Below are 18,691 nucleotides of genomic sequence, written 5' to 3'. Positions count from 1 at the left end.
GATTTCTAAGGTAATCAGCCAGTCATTTTGAATCTACAGACCCTCATGTTACAGGTGGTAGGTTAGTTAGCTCAGCTTTGTCTGTCTGCACACACACACACACACACACACACACACACACCCCTCTCTCTCTCAGCCTTAGGTGTTTGAGGCAAACAGTTTTTTTGTATGTGCTAGAATGTACCACATGTTCTTCTGGATATACATAACAAACTGCCTTCTCACACGGAGCCTCAACACCTTGAGGATTCTGTGCTATTCTACCTGCTCTCTGGTCAGGTATTTTGGGATTATCTCCGAGATGCTTGGTGTAGGTCACTTCCCTCAACCTAATTAACAGTGAGCCTCTGATCTCCCTCCTTGCCTGTGACTGTGGCTTGTATCATATATATATATATATACATATATATATATCATATATATATACATATATATATCATATATATACATATATATATCATATATATACATATATATATCATATATATATCATATATATACATATATATCATATATATATCATATATACATATATATCATATATATATACATATATATATCATATATATATACATATATATATCATATATATATACATATATATATCATATATATATATACATATATATATATAAAACATCGGTAAAGCGAGAACTGCGTTAACTCACACGATCCTCCCTTTACCCATGTTTATTGCCTCTTTTCTCTGTCACTGTCTCCTGATGGCCAGTTTCTTAAAATAATATGAACAGTAACATCCCACATCTGCATAGAACTTTTACAAATATTGTTTATAAGCCCTCGCTACCTGTGACAATGCCAGTTAGTTAGTCATGATGACATTGATTCTATAGAGAAGGAGTCTAAGGCTCTGCCAGGCTAAGTGCTCAGGAACACTGGGTGGGTAGGTGGGTAACATTAACTAGAATCTTTGTGTTGTGACTCAGTGAACTCAGGCACTTCCAATACAACCCATGCCCACTTCAGTATTGGATTGCTTGGCTAGTGTTTGCACTGAACATCTGCCAGATAATATCCTGCTTCATAGCAGAAAGGGACACAAGCCTGATTTATGTTTATTTATGGTGATGGCAGGGATGTAGGACTAGTTAATCCTTAATCTATCTTTCCTACCATCACAGGTAGTGAAGAATTAAACTGTTTATAAATGATAGAAAACCAAAGAAAGTGACCAGGATCATCATTATTGTTTTTATTGAGGATATTTATAGACTCTGTTAAACTAATGCCTTACAGTTAGCTGGGCAGCACTGGTGGGACCATGCTGATTGTTAAAATACTGAAATACTTTTGTCCTAGATGGTAAGTGGCTGCCATCCAGAACCTCTAGAGTACTCTTTGGCCACCAGAAGTGTCTGTCTTTTTCCCTGGACACCCAGATTTCCTAACAGCCCAGCGTATCCAGGGGATAATGACTAGGAAGAAGGGTGTCTTAAGAACCAGCTTCAGAGCCATGTGTAGCTGACCGGCAGATGGTTTGGATATTTCACCTGCTCAGCAAGCATACAGTGGGAAGAACGCTTGCAGTTACTGAGGATGTACCCGTAAATGCACTGGGGCTAGGGTGGGTGCTTTTTTAATATGTTGTTTTATTTCATTCTCACAGTGGCCCTCTGGAGTAGATACTGTTTTCTTCATTTTACCACTAAGGAAAGTGAGGCTCAAAGAGGTGTAGGAGATACTGTGTCCAGATTCACGTGTCTGGTAAATACTGGAGCTCTTGGACTTTTCAGAGAGCATGGGAATCCAGGTTCCATTTTACAGGTGAGGAAACTAAGGCAGGGAGAAGATACTCTTTGAGCTAGTTCAGACTATATTTGGCCCCAGAATTCAGGTCTCCTAGTCCACTGGCCTGGAGAAGGCAATGGCACCCCACTCCAGTACTCTTCCCTGGAAAGTCCCATGGACGGAGGAGCCTGGTGGGCTGCAGTCCATGGGGTCACAAAGAGTTAGACATGACTGAGCGACTTCACTTTCACTTTTCACTTTCATGCATTGGAGAAGGAAATGGCAACCCACTCCAATGTTCTTGCCTGGAGAATCCCAGGGACAGGGGAGCCTGGTGGGCTGCCGTCTCTGGGGTCGCACAGAGTCAGACACGACTGAAGCGACTTAGCAGCAGCAGCAGCAGTCCATTGGCCTTGCGTTCTTCAGCTTCAGAGTTTTCATATGGGACATATGGTTGGGAAAATGTGTGCTGAGCCAGCTCCTATGTCAAAGCCGTGCAGAGACAGAGGGGTGGTAGAAGAACACTCTGAAACTGGAGTGTGAGCCACATCATTTTAAAAGACTCACATGAAGGACCTATCACCTGTAATTTATAGGTTGATTACACTTTTCCCTCTCACCAGTGAGAGAAGTAGCCTATAGATTAAGCATCCAGTTTACTTGGCATCTTGCTAAAACAGCCAAAAGTCTGTTTCTGTATTAGAAAGCAGAGTTGTAGATGAAATAAACATTTGCTTCTTTTTAGAAATTTTTTTTTTCATTTTTACTTCCATCTGCTGGTTGTTGCAAACAAGAGCTAATCAGCTGAGCAGAGAAACAGATGTGCTGTGACGGCTCCCAAAATGGGTCTCTCTCTGCCTGGCAAAGGGTCGTTGGTAGGGGAAGGTTGCCATAACAACCAGCTTACACCAATGCAGAAATATCACAAGCTTTTTGCAACCACTCTTGCCTTCATTAATTATGCCATTCCTAGCTAAACGACACAATAATGCTATTTCCTTTGGCACTGCCAGGAATAGAGATGACGAATGAGATGTTTTGTGCTGATGGGCTGAGAAAGCCATAAACCACTACAGAGCTGAAATATTATTGTTGTCATTATTGCCATTTTGTTCCCTAAGCTCTAGCTAATGGGTTTGGCACCCAATAAGAATTAATAGCATTTGTTGAGTGCTTACTATGTGCCAGGCACTAAATGCTTTGTATGAATTAATTCATTTGTAATCCTTACAACAACCCCCTGAAATTACTGCTATTACTGGCTCAGTGTTTTAGAGAAAGTAAATAAGTCACAGAAAGGTCTTGTCCTTGAACAGCTGTTAAGTGATGACACCAGGATTTAAACTCAGATATTTAGCTCCCAAATCCCTGCTGTTAACCACTATACTAGAGCAAACTGTTTATGACTACCAGTATACCAGATAAGATGAATATCTTTTTTTCCAAGTTAAAAATTATTTTAGATAAGAATTATACTTTCTAATATGTTGAGGAAAATGCAATATTTCAACATGACACTAGAAACCAGTGTAATTAATGCCTCAGAGGAGGATCTGGAAAAGTAAAATAGCGAAGTTCTTCAGAATAGAATTTAGGAGATTTAGATTTTAGTTATATCCCTGCCACTCATTTTTAAAAAGTGAATGTGGTTCAGTTACTTTAATATGGCTTCATTTTTGGTAGAAAAGATAAGAGTACAAATTTTGGAGTCATAGACCTGCGAGCAAATAGTAGGTACTGAAAGGTTGTTGTTGAATTACAACGCCAGGATTCTTGGCCCCCGGAGAAGAATTCAATCTGGGGCCAGAGATGAGGCTTGATCGCTCAGAGCTTTTGTGTAACAAAGTTTTATTAAAGTATAAAGGAGATAGAGAAAGCTTCTGACATAGGCATCAGAAGAGGGCAGAAAGAGTACCCCCCTGCTAGTCTTTAGCTGGATGTTATATAGTCACCAGCAGTCTGTTAATGAAAGAAAGGAATGTCTCAAAACTAGAATGGCACCAGGCCCCTCACCCATAGGATGTATTTTGGGATAATCTTGGCTCCAAATGGTTCATCTTGGGCCATAAAAGGATTAACTTGAATCTTGAAGAAGGGCAGAGCACCATACAAATAGTGTTATTTACATAGATTAGAGGAACAATATCGGAGTATAACAGACTGGTTTATCAAGTAGGTTCCGAGCCCAAAAGGCGGAACCGACTTGAAGACAGAGTTTGGGGTAAATGCATAGTACATTAGCATAGCTTAAGAGAAACATTTCCATAAGAAAAAGGCATTGGTTAACTTCAGATGAAACCAGGTGTAATGGCAACACAGAATTTTAAGAGAAACCTCCTTTTAAGTTTGTATAGAGAAGGAAAAAATATCGCTAGTTTGTTTCCTCCTGCCGATTAAGAGAGATAAAAAATGTCTGGCACTTGCAGGCTATTTCCTCCATTTGAAGACCCCTCAGTACCATGCTTACACACCTAATTATGGACCTCAGGCAAGTTATTGAATATTCTGATTAGAAAGATGGGAGAAGTTAAAAGAGGTAAAGTGAGAAGGGAAAAAAAGCAGCCTCAGAGGACAAAATGAAATGATGTCCTGAAAGTGCTTGCTGCCATACTCATCATACTGTGTGCTGTAAAAGTGGTGGGGCCTGTTGCCTGAACCCTGCCTTTCCTGCCCTGTTCTCAGCTCAAAGAGGACTGGCCTGGGTCGTCTCTGCCTCTGAGGTCCATTCTGTGTTTCAGAGAGCAGTTGATGGTTTCCGGGGGAAAGAGACTCTTCCCACTCTCACATTCCAAGCCCCTGGAGTTCCTGGAATAATGAAGAGGGGATCTCTCCAGGCTCTCAGTAAGGGTGAAGTGATGACAATGGTGAGACCTTCAGGCTCCGATTTTACCCGACTCTGTTTTAAAAGGCTGGGGATTCTTGGGACCCCACCTGCCAATCACTTCACTGTGAGGAGGCTTTGGTTGCTCAGGTGATTCAAGTGAGGGATTTAGAACCTTGGATCCCTGACTGAAAGACCTGTGTGCCTTCCCCCACAACATTCATCTCTGAGATTCTGCAGCAGTTTGTGTTCCCTGATTCCCCCCAGGTTCCTGGGTCAGCCTGTGAGAAGCCAGGATTGCTTCCCTTCTCCTTCTGGGGCAGACCCTACCTGCATGCCCAGGGTGGTCCTGTCTTTGAGAGTCCTGGAGCACAACCCAAACACTTGGGGCTGTGGTGGGTGAAGGGTCACAGTGACTAATGCAGCCCCGGGTTTCACCCTCAGCTTCAGCCCCAGCTCTCCCCACAGCTGGAGCTCTGCAGGGTTGAGCCATATATCATCTGTCACTGTGGAGGTGGGGGGCTGGCCCCGGAGGTGGTGATGACTTGCTGATATCCTCCTCCCAGCAGATCTAAATATAGAACCCCATTTGAGGTCTGGGGGCCCCCAACCTGCCTCCTGCTCAGGGCTGAGTAAGAGGTATCAAAGTCATAGCCTCTGTGAGCATTTCGAATTCCCAGACTGTCCTCCCACCCCTCTCCGGGGAGGTGAGGAAAGTCAAGGCACCTGTTGTTTCCCCTTCTTCATCCACCAAAGATGAAGAACTGTCCCCTTGGGGGCAGAAGTGTTTGCTGAAGAAATGTCAGAGCCCGCCTCTGCTCCTGCTAAGCTCCAAGTCAAATCACCCGGCAGCTACCCTCTGGTTAGCGCCTCCGCTGCCCTGCCCCGGGAATAGGGACTCAGCCTTAGGGGAGGGGAAGGGAGTTCACAGCTAGGCCAGTGCTGCCCTGCCTCCTCGCCACGATGGACCCTGAGCTATTGGAGGAAAGCAGAGGGAGGAGGGCAGTCAGCATTAGGAATGGGACCCAGGGGAGCCTGGGGTGGGCGTGAAGCCAGAGCAGGTGGAACTTGTATTCATGGTGCTCAGTTACGTCCCAGGTTTTTTCCATACCTTTTTTGGTTTTAAAAAGGTAAAGGAAATCACTCTTTGCTAGGACTGTGTGATATTCCCAAGGGTGCCCTGGTTCGCATGGTGATGTCAGTCTGGGAGAGGACATCACCCCGAGACCACGTGCAGGTAAAGGGGTGTGCCCCTGCGGGAACATTCAGGTGTTTTGTTGGATTTGCTTCCCTTCCAGTTCTTCAGATGTAGAGGAGAAACACCACCCGCATCCCCTCCCCCATTAGTTTCTTATTGTGGCTTTTGCTTCAGTTGTGTTACCTACTAGCTATATAACTTGGGGAGAGTTTCTTAACCCTTCTGAATCTATTTCCTCCCCTAAGGTAAGAATACCTGACCTAAGAGCTATAAAAAGGATGAAGTTGTGGAACTCCTACTCTGGCAGACTCAGAGCACTGGCTGACAAAGGAAAGGCGCAGTGGAAGGACAAGTGAGGGCGTGGGGAGGAGGGAGGTAGCAGAAACTCCACCTGCTTAAGTGGGGGGAGCGCGGCATGCTCCGAGTATGGCAGTTACCATGGCTGTGGCTTACGATGGGGCACGAAATCCCTTCGGCAGTGTCTCGGCATTCTGTGTGTTATAAGAATCCCTGGGAGATGCCTCACTCATGGAGAAGACGTGGACTGTGCTCCTGGTTTGGCTACAAACCAGCTCTGTAACTCAGCTATTCCCCAAGACCTCAGTTTCCTCCTCTGTCAAATAGGGGGATGGACTTAATGAACCCTAGGATCCCTTCCAGCATCCATCTCTAATTTGGGAAAAGCGGCTAGAGGAGGGCGGTGGGATTCTCCTGGGTCTCCAAGCACATGTATTTCTTCAGTCTTTGAGTACTAAGGACACATACACAAATTTGGGGTCACTGATTCTGCTTTCACAGGAGAATTCTGTGATACTGGTCCTGAGTCTGAGAGCAGGGCTTGCCAAACAGTTAAGTGTAAGTGATATGCTGTGCTTCCCTAGTGGCTCATTGGTAATGAATTCACCTGCCAGTGCAGGAGATACAGGTTTGATTCCTGGGTCAGAAAGATGTCCTGGAGAAGGAAATGACAACCCACTCCAGTATCCTTGCCTGGGAAATCCCATGAACAGGGAAGCCTGGTGGGCTACAGTCCATAACAAAAAAACAACAACAAAAGTGATATGTTTCCAGGGCTTTGGGGAATTTCAGTACAAAAATTGGTGTTGTGTGCTGGCCTCAGACCCAGAACAGCCCCCCTCTGCCCTCCGCCAGCAATGGTGGGAAGTGGTGTGTACATGTGCTCTGTATCTTTTAAAGTTGAACCTTGTTTTATTTTTCTAAAGGCATAAGCTGAGTGTTACAATCCTGGGAAAAGGCTTGTAGAACATCATATTTTAATTAGAGACCTTTCTCAGTTTTATGTGAACAGCATAATTTAAATTATTACTGGCAGTTTGTCAGTATACAGAATATAGATTCAGTTCTAGCCTTGAGTTTCATGAATGAACCAAAAAAAAGCACCACCCCATCAATTTCAGTTCTTCTGGTCCACATCCCTTTTGAAAAAAAAAAAAAACCCTCAAATCTCAAATATATTCTCCCTTGAAGTTATATTTCATCCAAGGGAAGAGATTTCATGTGCTTATTCAGTATCTCAGCTTGTTACACTTTAAGATATTTGTACATAAAACTGATGAATAATATTTGCCACTGGAATATTTATAGCTGCAATTTACAATTCTAGGGAAATTCTATTTTAGAAATCTTTACGATCAGTAACACTTATTAATTATGCTGTGTGAATTATGTAAGCAAAATTAAGAATCCTATTTGCCTTCCTACTTCTCAGCCCATCTTATTTGCCAGTCTGTTGACTGTATTTTTGGGCTCAAGGTCAGCCAAGGATTAATAGCTTTAGGTCTATTTGCTTTGCCTCTTTTAAAGCTGAATTTAGCTCTTGAGATAACAGCATTTTGCCCGTGTACTTGACTGAAATTTTAATCTTGACCTTTGGTTATAATTTTGGATCACATAATCAATTCTAGTAAGATGAGAAATCAGAACATATAAAGCAAACCTAATTGCATCTTTAATGACATTTAAAAAATTAGTGGAAAAATAAAATAGTCTGAATAACAGATATTGTCTTTTAAGTTTTGTAAATCATTTTTTAAAAGAGCAAAACATATTTTTCCTTGTGGCGGATGGTGCTACTGTTATATTGTTTGCTTGAAAATATTGGTTAAAAATCACATTATTGAAAGAGATTTCAGCCCAGCAGCTCTTTGATTTTTCATTTGATAAATGGTTTAAGTTAAATAGTTTGGAGAAATCTAGGTTTTCTGAATGCAGGAGTTCATATGTTGACTATTTTTTATTCCCCTTATATCCAGTCTAATACAGATACTCTTCCCAGATAATGAAGACATTGAGATAAGGAGAGACTGTTCTCTCAGGTTATTATAGCTCAAGTCTTTCTGCAAAGATAGAGGGTAGGTCTCACCCCTGTTTAGGGAACTTTGCCCGTAAGCCCTACTCTTGGTCTAGGTGGAAATGAAACTGTAATCATGGGCATTCCATGGGACTGTGGTGCCCTGAGAGTATCAAAGTACTATGCCTTGTCTTGTGCTTACAACGGAAAGGGGTGTGGTTGAGAAGAGAACTCTTTTTAAACTTGAGTGACCGTAGTTTTACAACCAAGACATCACCTTTAACCTGTCACCTTGCTGATGAAGAATCCCCACAGCCAATACATACCCCTGAGGAAGTAACCACACCCTTTTGAAGATCAAGGCAAATTTCCCAATACTTATTTACATTTTCAAGACAGAAAAACAGACAAAATTTGTTCTTTTTTGTTATAGAAATAATTTGTGTTCCCTGTAGACATTTTAGAAAATGTAGACAGTCTTATAGAAGTAAATCAATAAAATATATATTACCCATGTGGGTTTTCTTTGGAAGAAATGATGCTAAAGCAGAAACTCCAGTACTTTGGCCACCTCATGCGAAGAGCTGACTCATTGGGAAAGACTCTGATGCTGGGAGGGATTGGGGGCAGGAGAAGAAGGGGATGACAGAGAATGAGATGGCTGGATGGCATCACGGACTCGATGGACGTAAGTCTTAGTGAACTCCGGGAGTTGGTGATGGACAGGGAGGACTGGTGTGCTGCGATTCATGGGGTCGCAAAGAGTCGGACACAACTGAGCGACTGAACTGAACTGAAGCATCTATGACCCGGTGATATCCACTACTAACATTCTGGTACCATAGAGAAAGCTGGGTAATTAGCATTTCCCTAAGCAGTGCTTCAGACCACACTCAGGGGGAAGGGGTTGCTTGGCTTGCACAGGAAGAAGAGATACAAGGAGATTAAATAATTTGCTAAAATTATCCAGTGAGAAGGTCGCAAAACCAAGATGAAGATGCCTGGGTCTGGGACCTTTTTGCAACTGCCAGAGGGCCGAATCTTTTCACAGTCCCAGAGTTTTTCATAATTAGTTTTCTCCAGCTCATGGCTAAAGAAAGGGCCAGCCTCCTCAACAGAACTCAGTGGACCATGCCCTGGGATGGATAAGGAAATGATATGTGTCAAAGTGGTTGTGTTATCAAACTGTAGCTACAGTTTCACCCTATAAACTCCTTTAAGAGAGGGCAGGAGGGAGTGACCTAGAGTCTTGTTGGAACTTATTAGCTTAAAGAAGTCTAGCGAGAACTGCCCAAACAAAGAAAACCGACAACAAAGACCAGTTGAACTAAACTATAGTGAAAACGTATTTCTTGTCCTCAGCTCCCTCCAGAAAGAAGTTTTGGGGTAGCCCAGGTGGTAATGACCAACATTTCAGAAGCTGTAGCCCATCTCTGGGTAGAATAGGTATTGGTATTGAGCACTGAGATTGTTAGTGCATAGATATTGCCAGAAATCTGAACATTAGTGTCTTTCCCCTTCCTAAAATAAGCATCAATATAGTCTAAGTGTATCAGAAAAGTCATAAGTTTGCATTTCAAGGTAGGAACGTGGACATGCTCCATTAACCAGCATCCAAACAACTGCTGTGTTGCTGAAGCTTATCTTCCTTAACGGAGGCATTATCACAGCAACCAACATCTTTTCATAGACCTTAATACCTTCTACCAAATATTGGCAATACAATCCACTCAAAATTCTAGTCATCTGGTTTATACCCCAGAGTAATCTACTGTTTGCTAAGTAATTTGCATACAGAAGTTAGCCTCTCATTTTGAGATACCCCGAAACCACTTATTTTGAAATCATGAAGTCAGTATATTAGAGCTGGAAGGGATACTAGAGATTATTCATCCCTACCTTGCCATTTTATAGATCTAGAAAGTGAGATCACTATAACTAAAGAACCCTCAGCTCAAAATTTTCAGAGGACTTGATCAGAGGGACCCAGCTAGTGAATAATGGAGTTCAGACTTTCTGATTCCAATCCAAAAGTTTTTCAGCATAGCTTCTCTGATGAGTGCCACAAATTGATATGGTTGGGGAAGGAAGAAAGATAAGACATAATCCTCACCCTGTGTTACTTCTGTTTACTTCAGGGGTCACTTTGATGAGATTGTAAGACTGGCCCCTTTAAAACCTAGAAGAGGTGATGTGGCTAATGATAGACGAACACTAAATGGATACAACTACTCATTAAAACTCAGAAGCAGTATAAACACTCACTGATATCATGCGGAAGAGTGGAAGGTTGCTAAAGGTGACTATGGAGAAGTTTGTAGGAATTTATACATCCTGAAACTCACTGAGACCCAATGAATCAGCATTTTAATCTTGGAGCCTATAGGTCATTAGCAAATATTGCTGTAGAACTCTCTTTAATTCAGTTAACTCTATGCTCTTAGCTTTGGCCAGATGCACTTACATACACATCATGTGAAACATTCCAGAAGACATACCTTCTTCATGTGAACATGCTTGTGAGACTCTAAAATCAACTACAGAGAATTCTTACTTTGTAGAATTTACATTCATTAGCAGTTTTTCTATTCACAATACTAGATGAAGAGAAATATCCCAGTTTGTTAAAGTTCATGATATACAACCTTGCATCTGCTTCTGGTACTTATAATTGTGTATTCAAACTACAAACTTTGACAAGTTGTGTTGGCAACCAACAATAGGAAGACTAAAGTCTATAGAGTTGTGACATGTAAGATATATTTACTGTAACATAAAATTCTATGTAGTCACTAAAAGCACATCGCTGTTTCATTGTTACCCTTTAGTATATTCTGTTTCTGATCCTGATGGAATTTTGTTTTTCTTATTGAATCTACACAGGGGAAAAAAGTTTCCAAGAGCACACTTTTTTCCCAAGAGCATGACTTTTCTGTACCTAGTTAGGCAGAGAACTTAGACTCAATTTGAACTTGCTATACTGCCTACAAAACTGATGTCTTCTTCCTGACTTCCCTGTTCTGTGAATGGTACCATCATTCTCCTGGTCACCCAGGTATTATGTTAGTCTTCCTTGGTGTGCCCCTTTCCCTAGCCTCCCAAGTCCTGCAAGTCTTCCCTTGAACTCTCTCTCTCTCTCTCTCACACCTGTTCTATATTCCTCATTCCACTGCCACCAACATCATTTATACTCCTGTGACTGAAGCAAAGTCTTGACGTAAGGGAGAGTATACACTTGCCTCAAGTATGTCTCCTCCTGGGGGCAGCAGAGCTGAGGTGGAAGGATGGAAGAGGATGAGGCGTTTGGGGTCATGGGCCTGTGGCAATGCCATTTCAAACTCCCCTCTCTTCACCCCTTTAACATGACTTACAGAACCTGGGAAACCTGGTCCCAGGACAGTGCGCTTAATTGCCACTGCCATTCACATTATCTTTGTGGAGCATTGTAACAAGTGATCCAGAGAGCTCTTTGAGAGGTCACGTTCTCCTGGGGGCAAGACCAATTGACTATCTAAGCCTTCTTAACTCAGTTTTGTTTTACCTAGAGATAAGGAGAATGCTGAGCTAAGGAGAATGAAATTGCTTTTTCTCCTAAAGAAACAGTTGCAGACTTTGATGTTGGATTGATAGGAATACAGTTCCAGGATGTGTTGACCTGCCATCAGCGATGTAACCTCTTCTTTGAATCCCATCACACATCAGCGATGTAACCTCTTCTTTGAATCCCATCACACATAACTCAGTAAAGAGAAAAGGCAAGAGAGACTCTCTCTAAAGACATGGGACTTTAGGTGAAACAAATCTCAAAAACGTGGTTAGTTTGGTCAACATATGAGTACAGATGCTGATAATTCAGGTTCCTTGATAACCTTTATTATTTAGAGTACTTATCATATTATGATGTTTAGATGTCTCTCCTCTGCCTGGGATCAAATTCTGTCCCTGACCATGACTAGCTATGGGCCCTGGGGAAGCTATTTAACTGTGCTATATCTCAATTCCCACGCCTACTACAGGTAGTAATAGTACCTGTCTCACAGAGTGATTGTGTGCCTACCTAGGACCATGCTGGCTCATCAGTACTTAATAATTATTTGTGAGTTATTTTACTACAGAAATTTTCTATAGACTTTCTTTAGAAAGCTAAGCTTAAATTCCTTTGTCACATTGCTAGCTGAGTTTAGGGAAGATAATCTGGCCAAAGGATGCTCTTCTATTAATCAAACTGAGCTGAAGATCGTATGTGCCTGTCTGTGAAGAGAAGTGAAAACCAGATAAACGTTTTGAATATTTTGTAACAGCATTTGAGAAACGATAGGATATGTCCATCCCACCTTTAGACAGGTTCTTGGAATTGCCTTCTGTATCCCATTCGAGATGGCTAGAAGTCAATTAGAATTTCTTCCTGGAAGTTGCCGACTAGGGACACTAGCTACTTTTCATTATCTTGGTTGGCCTGAATTGGTCTCCCTCTAATATCCCAAGCTTTTGAAGCCTGCATCCTTTATTAGACATGCTAGTATGTACCGGCTTAGGACATTTATAAGTGTCATAGATTGCTATTTAATTTCTTACAGGTTCACTTTAAATTTCACTCGGCCATAGCCTTGTTGGAGGATACAGCCCTATTTCTCTTTTCTTCACAGGAATGTATAAGAATGGTGAACTACTTGCTGATTGATAGGTCTAAAATTATGTTTGTCTCACATATTTGGAAATGTCATCTCTGAAAAGGAAGGTGTTAAATAGCCTTCTCTGGAGATCTTTTAAAATAATGTAGTTTCTCACCTGATTGAGGTGATGAAAGTGAGGTCTTGGGGGGACAATGGAACGGCCTCTGCTTCCAAAATTGGAATTATTTGAACTTGAGTTTGAATGCACATTTGAAAATAATGTGTTGAAAGTATCCTTTTAATGTGTTAAATGTATCCTTCTGTGGCAGGCGAGTCTGTTCAGAGCATGGGGCTGGGATCCATCCCAGGCCAAGGATACAGGTACATGGAAAAGAGCTGTTTAGTTCAGAAATCAGAGGAAAAGGAAAAGGGTAGAGGACAATTATAAAAGCCGGAGACCAGGTCTTGGGTAAGGTGGGCATGTTCACCTGGCATCGTGAGACCAGTGAGCTGGGTCTGGCAGAGAAAAGGTGGCTTAGGTTTCTGTCACTGACATAACATTATCACACATTTAGTGGCTTTAAACAAGACATGTTTATTCTCTAGGTCAGAAGTCTGAGTCTTACCTAGCTAAAATTAAATTCTTCATTTGGAAGTCTTACAGTAATCTCGGACTTAGAATGTCCCCAGAGGAACACATGGTGTTCAACCCAAACCTGCTTCTACCACTGTCTTCCCCGTCTCATTAAACACCAGTTCCATTCTGGAACTGCCCAGGTTAAAAATGCTGGACTCCTCTTTCTTATAAGCCCCATTCAGCAAATCCAATTGACGCTACTGTCACAATTATATCAAAATCTGATTATTTCTCACTGTCTCTGGTTTGGATTCCTGCAGTAGCATCTTTAACTGGTTTTGCTTCTTCTACTCGTGTGTCTTATTAATGTACCCTCAGCACAGTAGCCAGAATGCTCCTGCTAATGTGTAAGCCAGATCTGTTACTCCTCTCCTCCCCACCAGTTGGTCCATCTTACTCAAAGACCTTCTGATGGCTTAAGAGGGCAGGCAGGCCCATCCCTTTGGCCAGTGATGCTGTATGTCCACCTCATAGGCTGTTTGGACCAACACAGGTTCAAACTGTAAAAGTATCCCATCCTCTCATAATCATGGGTTATCCTAGGTCAAGGAGGCAGATTTCAGGTCAAACAGGAGCTTTTGGTCCTGGCACATGCTCCGGCCCACCCCTGTCTTCTCCCAGGCCCATTGTGATACCCACCAGAGTCTAAGTGTAGAGCTTTCCCTGCTAACTCAAAAAGCTGATAGAAAAATACTTTCCCACAAGGTTCCAAACTCTTCAAACCAATGACAAGCCCAAGGGCATTTTCTGGCTCCCCTTCTCCGGTACCCAGTTGGGCTAATCCCTGAAGCAGCAGCTGGGCGGAAACATAAACCAGTTGGGGTTTGAGGAGGGGGGCAGATTTCCTTGGAAAAAGAGAATGCGAGGGTGTGGTTTCTATTTTAAGTTGACCACATCAGTCTTCCGAAAGCTTCCTGCTCCGGTGCTGCACTCCTAGGGACTTGGCACAGGAGGCGCAAGAGACAGGCATGTTCGAGAGCAGCTGCTCCTCACGGTTGAATCAGCAGCTGGTAACGAGATGAAGGATATAGACAAAGCCTGATGCTTAAAGGGTGTCAGGGTGGGTGTGGGGACGCATTCACCCTTGCGCCTCCCCTGGCACTCTCCTTGGTATCGACAGGGTTCAGCGCACGTTTATTGAACTGAATTCACACATTTTAAAAATGAATGAACATATCCGATGATAAATCAATCACACAAATAAGGGCTAGAAAATGGACCTTTTGTTATTACTGAAATTCAGTATCAGTATAGCCAGGAAACTGAGAAGGGGGCTCAGGCTGGCCAAGGGCCTTCTGGGGCATCTGAGGTGTCAGTGGGGTTGACGTGTTATGTCCTGCTTTTGTCTGGTAGGTCATTGCTTGTGAGCAGCAGTATGACTCTTCCTATGACGCTCGCTGTGACGTCTGGTCCTTGGGGATCACAGCTATTGAACTAGGGGACGGAGATCCTCCCCTCTTTGACATGCATCCTGTGAAAACGCTCTTTAAGATTCCAAGGTAGGACACAAGATGGCGCTCTTGGCTCATTAGTGCTTTGGGAACGAGGCTCGTTAGGATAATAAATAGTTGGTAAACAGTTTCTCTCCAAACCAGTGAAAGCCTGATTGTAAAATGTATTTCTCTTTTAAGGGGGCGGCGGGGGTCGGCACGGGGGACGGGGAAATAGAAGGTTTCCTGAAAGACAACATATTCCAAAAATAATAGGAGTGTATTGTAACAATCGCATATTTTCAGTACTCCAGTTTTTCTGAGATGTTGATTTTTTAGGCTTTGCATGGCAAGACTAAAAATGCAGCTTTGGCTTAAGTACTGTCTAAATACTAGTGTTTTCTTTTTAAATGATATAATCATATCTGTTTTTTTTTTTTTTTTTTTTCAGTTTGACTCTTTCTCCAGTATGCTGAAAAATTTAGGGATGAAAAAAAAAATGTGTACCAGCACTAAAAAATTTTTGAAAAATGTTACATCAGTCATGATTTTCTCTCTAACTCTTTATTTCTGTCTCAGTGGGAAATGATGCTGAAAGAGGTCTGTTTGAAGGGTATTTAAATGCCAATATATTTTTTATTGTCTATATTCATTAGGGTTTTGTACAAGAGGTTTGTTGGTTGTCTTTCATCAGAATAGGGCTGATGTTTGTCGAGGCACTAGTTACAGAAAATGAAGCTATCTGGGAGCTCCACACAGGCATGTTGCAGCTTGAAAGCTTTGTCCCTTTCATATTTCTCTTGCAAAGGAAGGCTCTGGCCGGCTGGGAGCCATTTAACTGCTTTAACAATACAAGTGTTAACCTTTCCTTATCTGCACAATCACACAGCTATCACAGCCTTTAAAAATTTCTCCTGATTGCAATTTGCATTTCTGATTAGGCCTATTTATATGCAGATGAGGCTCTGTGGCATTCCTCTCCATAATGTTATCGTTTTATACCTAGTCCAGATGTGAACAACCACCCACCATTATTTCGAAAATGATTCCCAACCAAGTCAGAGTTGGTCTTTTTAGCTTTTCCAAAGTATAAAAACAAGTCCAGATGATTAAGACAAAGCTCCTGGCTTTTAAAATGAATGGTCTGATGAATGTTCAAAATAATGTAAGAATGCAGGACCCCAAAACAGTATTGTGTAAAGTAATATGTCAGAAAATGATAGATGGTATCTGGAATAATTTATATGTGTGTTTTGATTTTTTACAAATGGCTTACTCTTTATTTACTGTAGCCACATAATTTCTCAATTACCAAAATTAAGGTGTGGTTTCTGATTAGCTTGGAGAAGGAAGTGGCAACCCATTCCAGTATTCTTGCCTGGAGAATCCTGTGGACAGAGGAGCCTGGGGGGCTACAGTCCGTGGGGCCGCGGAGTCAGATACAACTGAGCGACTAACACTTTCACTTTTCTGATTAGCAAGACATATGTACTTTCAATAGGCTATCATCTACTTGGGTATGTTTCTGTCTTTTTTTGATGTGCATTTGTATACAGACCAAATGTTCAAAAATTTCATAGGGTGATGAATATGAGGCAGCTTTGAAAGTGTGTGTGCGTGTGCATGGGTACACACACACGTGAATGTGTATGTGTTTAACAGACCCTTTATCTCCAGTGACTCCCCTTAGTTTGCTTCTGTGCCCAGCCAAACCTCTGCTCTCTAATAACTTTTATACTCTCACTCCCCTCCCTTCTTCTGTCTTGGGAGAAGCTTCCAGATCTGAAGCACAAATAACCAAGCCTCCCACTAACTTGCCTCAGGACAGGGCAAACTTCAGGAACAGGTGAATAGCTAAAAAAGGATCTTAGGAATGACACGGATCCTTATCCCAAAGTAGATTGAAGCTTTCTCTCCTCCTGGTGTAACCACTGGCCCTTTCACCATCTCTTGGTTCCTGTGCAAGTGATGAATCAGACTGAACTAGGGAATGTCAACACTAGTAGGTTAGCTGGCCTTCAGTGTGATTATGTGTGCTCGACACTTGCCTTTATCACAGCCTTAATGGCCAGCTTGACATTTTTGGACAGGAAGGATGGAGGGTTTTTTTTTTTTTTTAAATGTAGCATGTTTATAATTACTGCATAGCTTTTTATACTCACCAAGATTTTACTTAAAAAGTATCTTGTTAATTGGAATTACACAATTTTCTTAGGAAGGGTTGTAGATTGCCAAGTGTGTTTGTGTGTGTGTGTATGCACATGTGTTTATCCTCTTAATCTTGGGTGGTAAAAACAGTATCCTTTCCTCAGAAAACTTCTTTGATGGAGAAATTTAATATTTACACATTTTAGATAGGCACTCAGGTTATCTACCTGTGTGTTTCATGGGGCTCTCATTCTATCTCAGCATTTCCTTTCCTAAAGCTAATGGCAAGTAACGACAAAAATCCTTTGAATCTATTTGGTTTCAGAATGTTTTCCTTCCTCTTTGGCTATGAGTGTTGTTGGTGTTCTGGAGCTCTCGTCTCTTCAATTAAACAATGAAGTCCATTGCAGAGTGCTCTTGGGGGCCAGGGTACTGTGTGTCGCCTTTCTTACCTGCCTCTTGTCTACACCTTTCTCCAATTGGAAATAAATTGAGTAAATTACCAAGTAAAGGAAGAAAAGAAAACCTGCCCCGAGTCAGGGAAGGAGTGACTTTTGTGAGTGATAAAGGACTTGGGACTTAACACAGCGCTGGTTACATGTGAGGAGGGAGCCTCAGATGTCAACAGAACAGATGATTACTGGGGTTCCTGGGCTTTGTCAGAAAACAGGCGAGGTCTGCCTGGCTGTGCTTGATTTGCCTGAACAGGGGCCTCCTGCTTTCTGCTCTCTGCCTCCACACAGCTCTCCCTTTCTTTTGACCTTCACTTTAGAAGATGACACGTGGGGGTATTTGTGACCTGTCTCTGATCACGACATGACTTGCAATCTTTCCTTCACTGCAAACACACAGAAATTATCTGCTGATTGGCAGAGCAGCCACTGTTTGCTGAACTTGTCAGCATGTGTCATCTTGTCTAATGCCTTTTTTTCCAAAAAAGTCACCCCTCTCTGACAGCCTCTGCTGTCTGCTGCTATTTTTCTCCAGGAGTTAGAGGAGAGGAAAAGAAGGAAAACTGTTTCTCTAGGCATCAGTGGGTTTGACAACCTCTCTCTCTCACGATTCTCTCCTGAGGACTCCTGTAGAATTCCAAAGGCTTAGAAGGATCTTGCAGATGACCTGGATAGATTTTTCACTTAAAAGGAGCTCTACTTCATAGATGTATTTGCAAGAACCCACGGAGCTGGGAGAAATGTACAATTATGTACCTTTCTTGGCAACCAGGTATCTTTCCTTAGCTTGGAGTCTTCTGCTAATGACCTCTTTGACCTCCACAGATGGGGGCAGGGAGGCAGTGGGGACCAGTGTGGGTGCGTTTACTGGATGAGGACTAAGAGCCCTGTCATTGGCCAGTTTACTGGAGCCAGATAGCAGCTGAATCTCGGAGAAGGCAATGGCAACCCACTCCAGTACTCTTGCCTGGAAAATCCCATGGACGGAGGAGCCTCGTAGGCTACAGTCCATGCGGTTGCTGTGGGTCGGACACAACTGAGTGACTTCACTTTCACTTTTCACTTTCATGCATTGGAGAAGGAAATGGCAACCCACTCCAGTGTTCTTGCCTGGAGAATCCCAGGGACGGGAGAGCCTGGTGGGCTGCTGTCTATGGGGTCGCACAGAGTCGGACACGACTGAAGCGACTTAGCAGCAGCAGCGGCAGCAGCAGCTGAATCTGTGCAGAGTCTTACTGCACACTGAGAGCTTCCATTGCATTCCTGGGGGACAATGCAGAGTGCCTTTAAGATTCCCAGCAGAAATGTGCTTGTCTGAGAGTGAATGGGACA

General features: G+C 42.5%; 1 protein-coding gene across 1 annotated transcript in view; it reads left to right on the top strand.

Moving 5' to 3' along the window:
• Positions 1–15,998, top strand: part of LOC138433887 (myosin-IIIb-like) — a 51,490-nt gene extending 35,492 nt beyond the window's left edge. The window contains exons 7-8 of the mRNA XM_069577301.1: positions 14,683–14,828; positions 15,211–15,998. Coding sequence (XP_069433402.1) covers positions 14,683–14,828; positions 15,211–15,235 — 171 coding nt within the window. The 3' untranslated portion in view covers positions 15,236–15,998. The remainder of the gene's footprint in view (positions 1–14,682; positions 14,829–15,210) is intronic.
• The last annotated feature ends 2,693 nt before the right edge of the window (positions 15,999–18,691 follow it).

This window comes from Ovis canadensis, chromosome 2, assembly GCF_042477335.2.
Source record: "Ovis canadensis isolate MfBH-ARS-UI-01 breed Bighorn chromosome 2, ARS-UI_OviCan_v2, whole genome shotgun sequence".
Lineage (NCBI taxonomy): Eukaryota > Metazoa > Chordata > Mammalia > Artiodactyla > Bovidae > Ovis > Ovis canadensis.
This window is presented reverse-complemented; position numbering and strand designations above follow the sequence as displayed.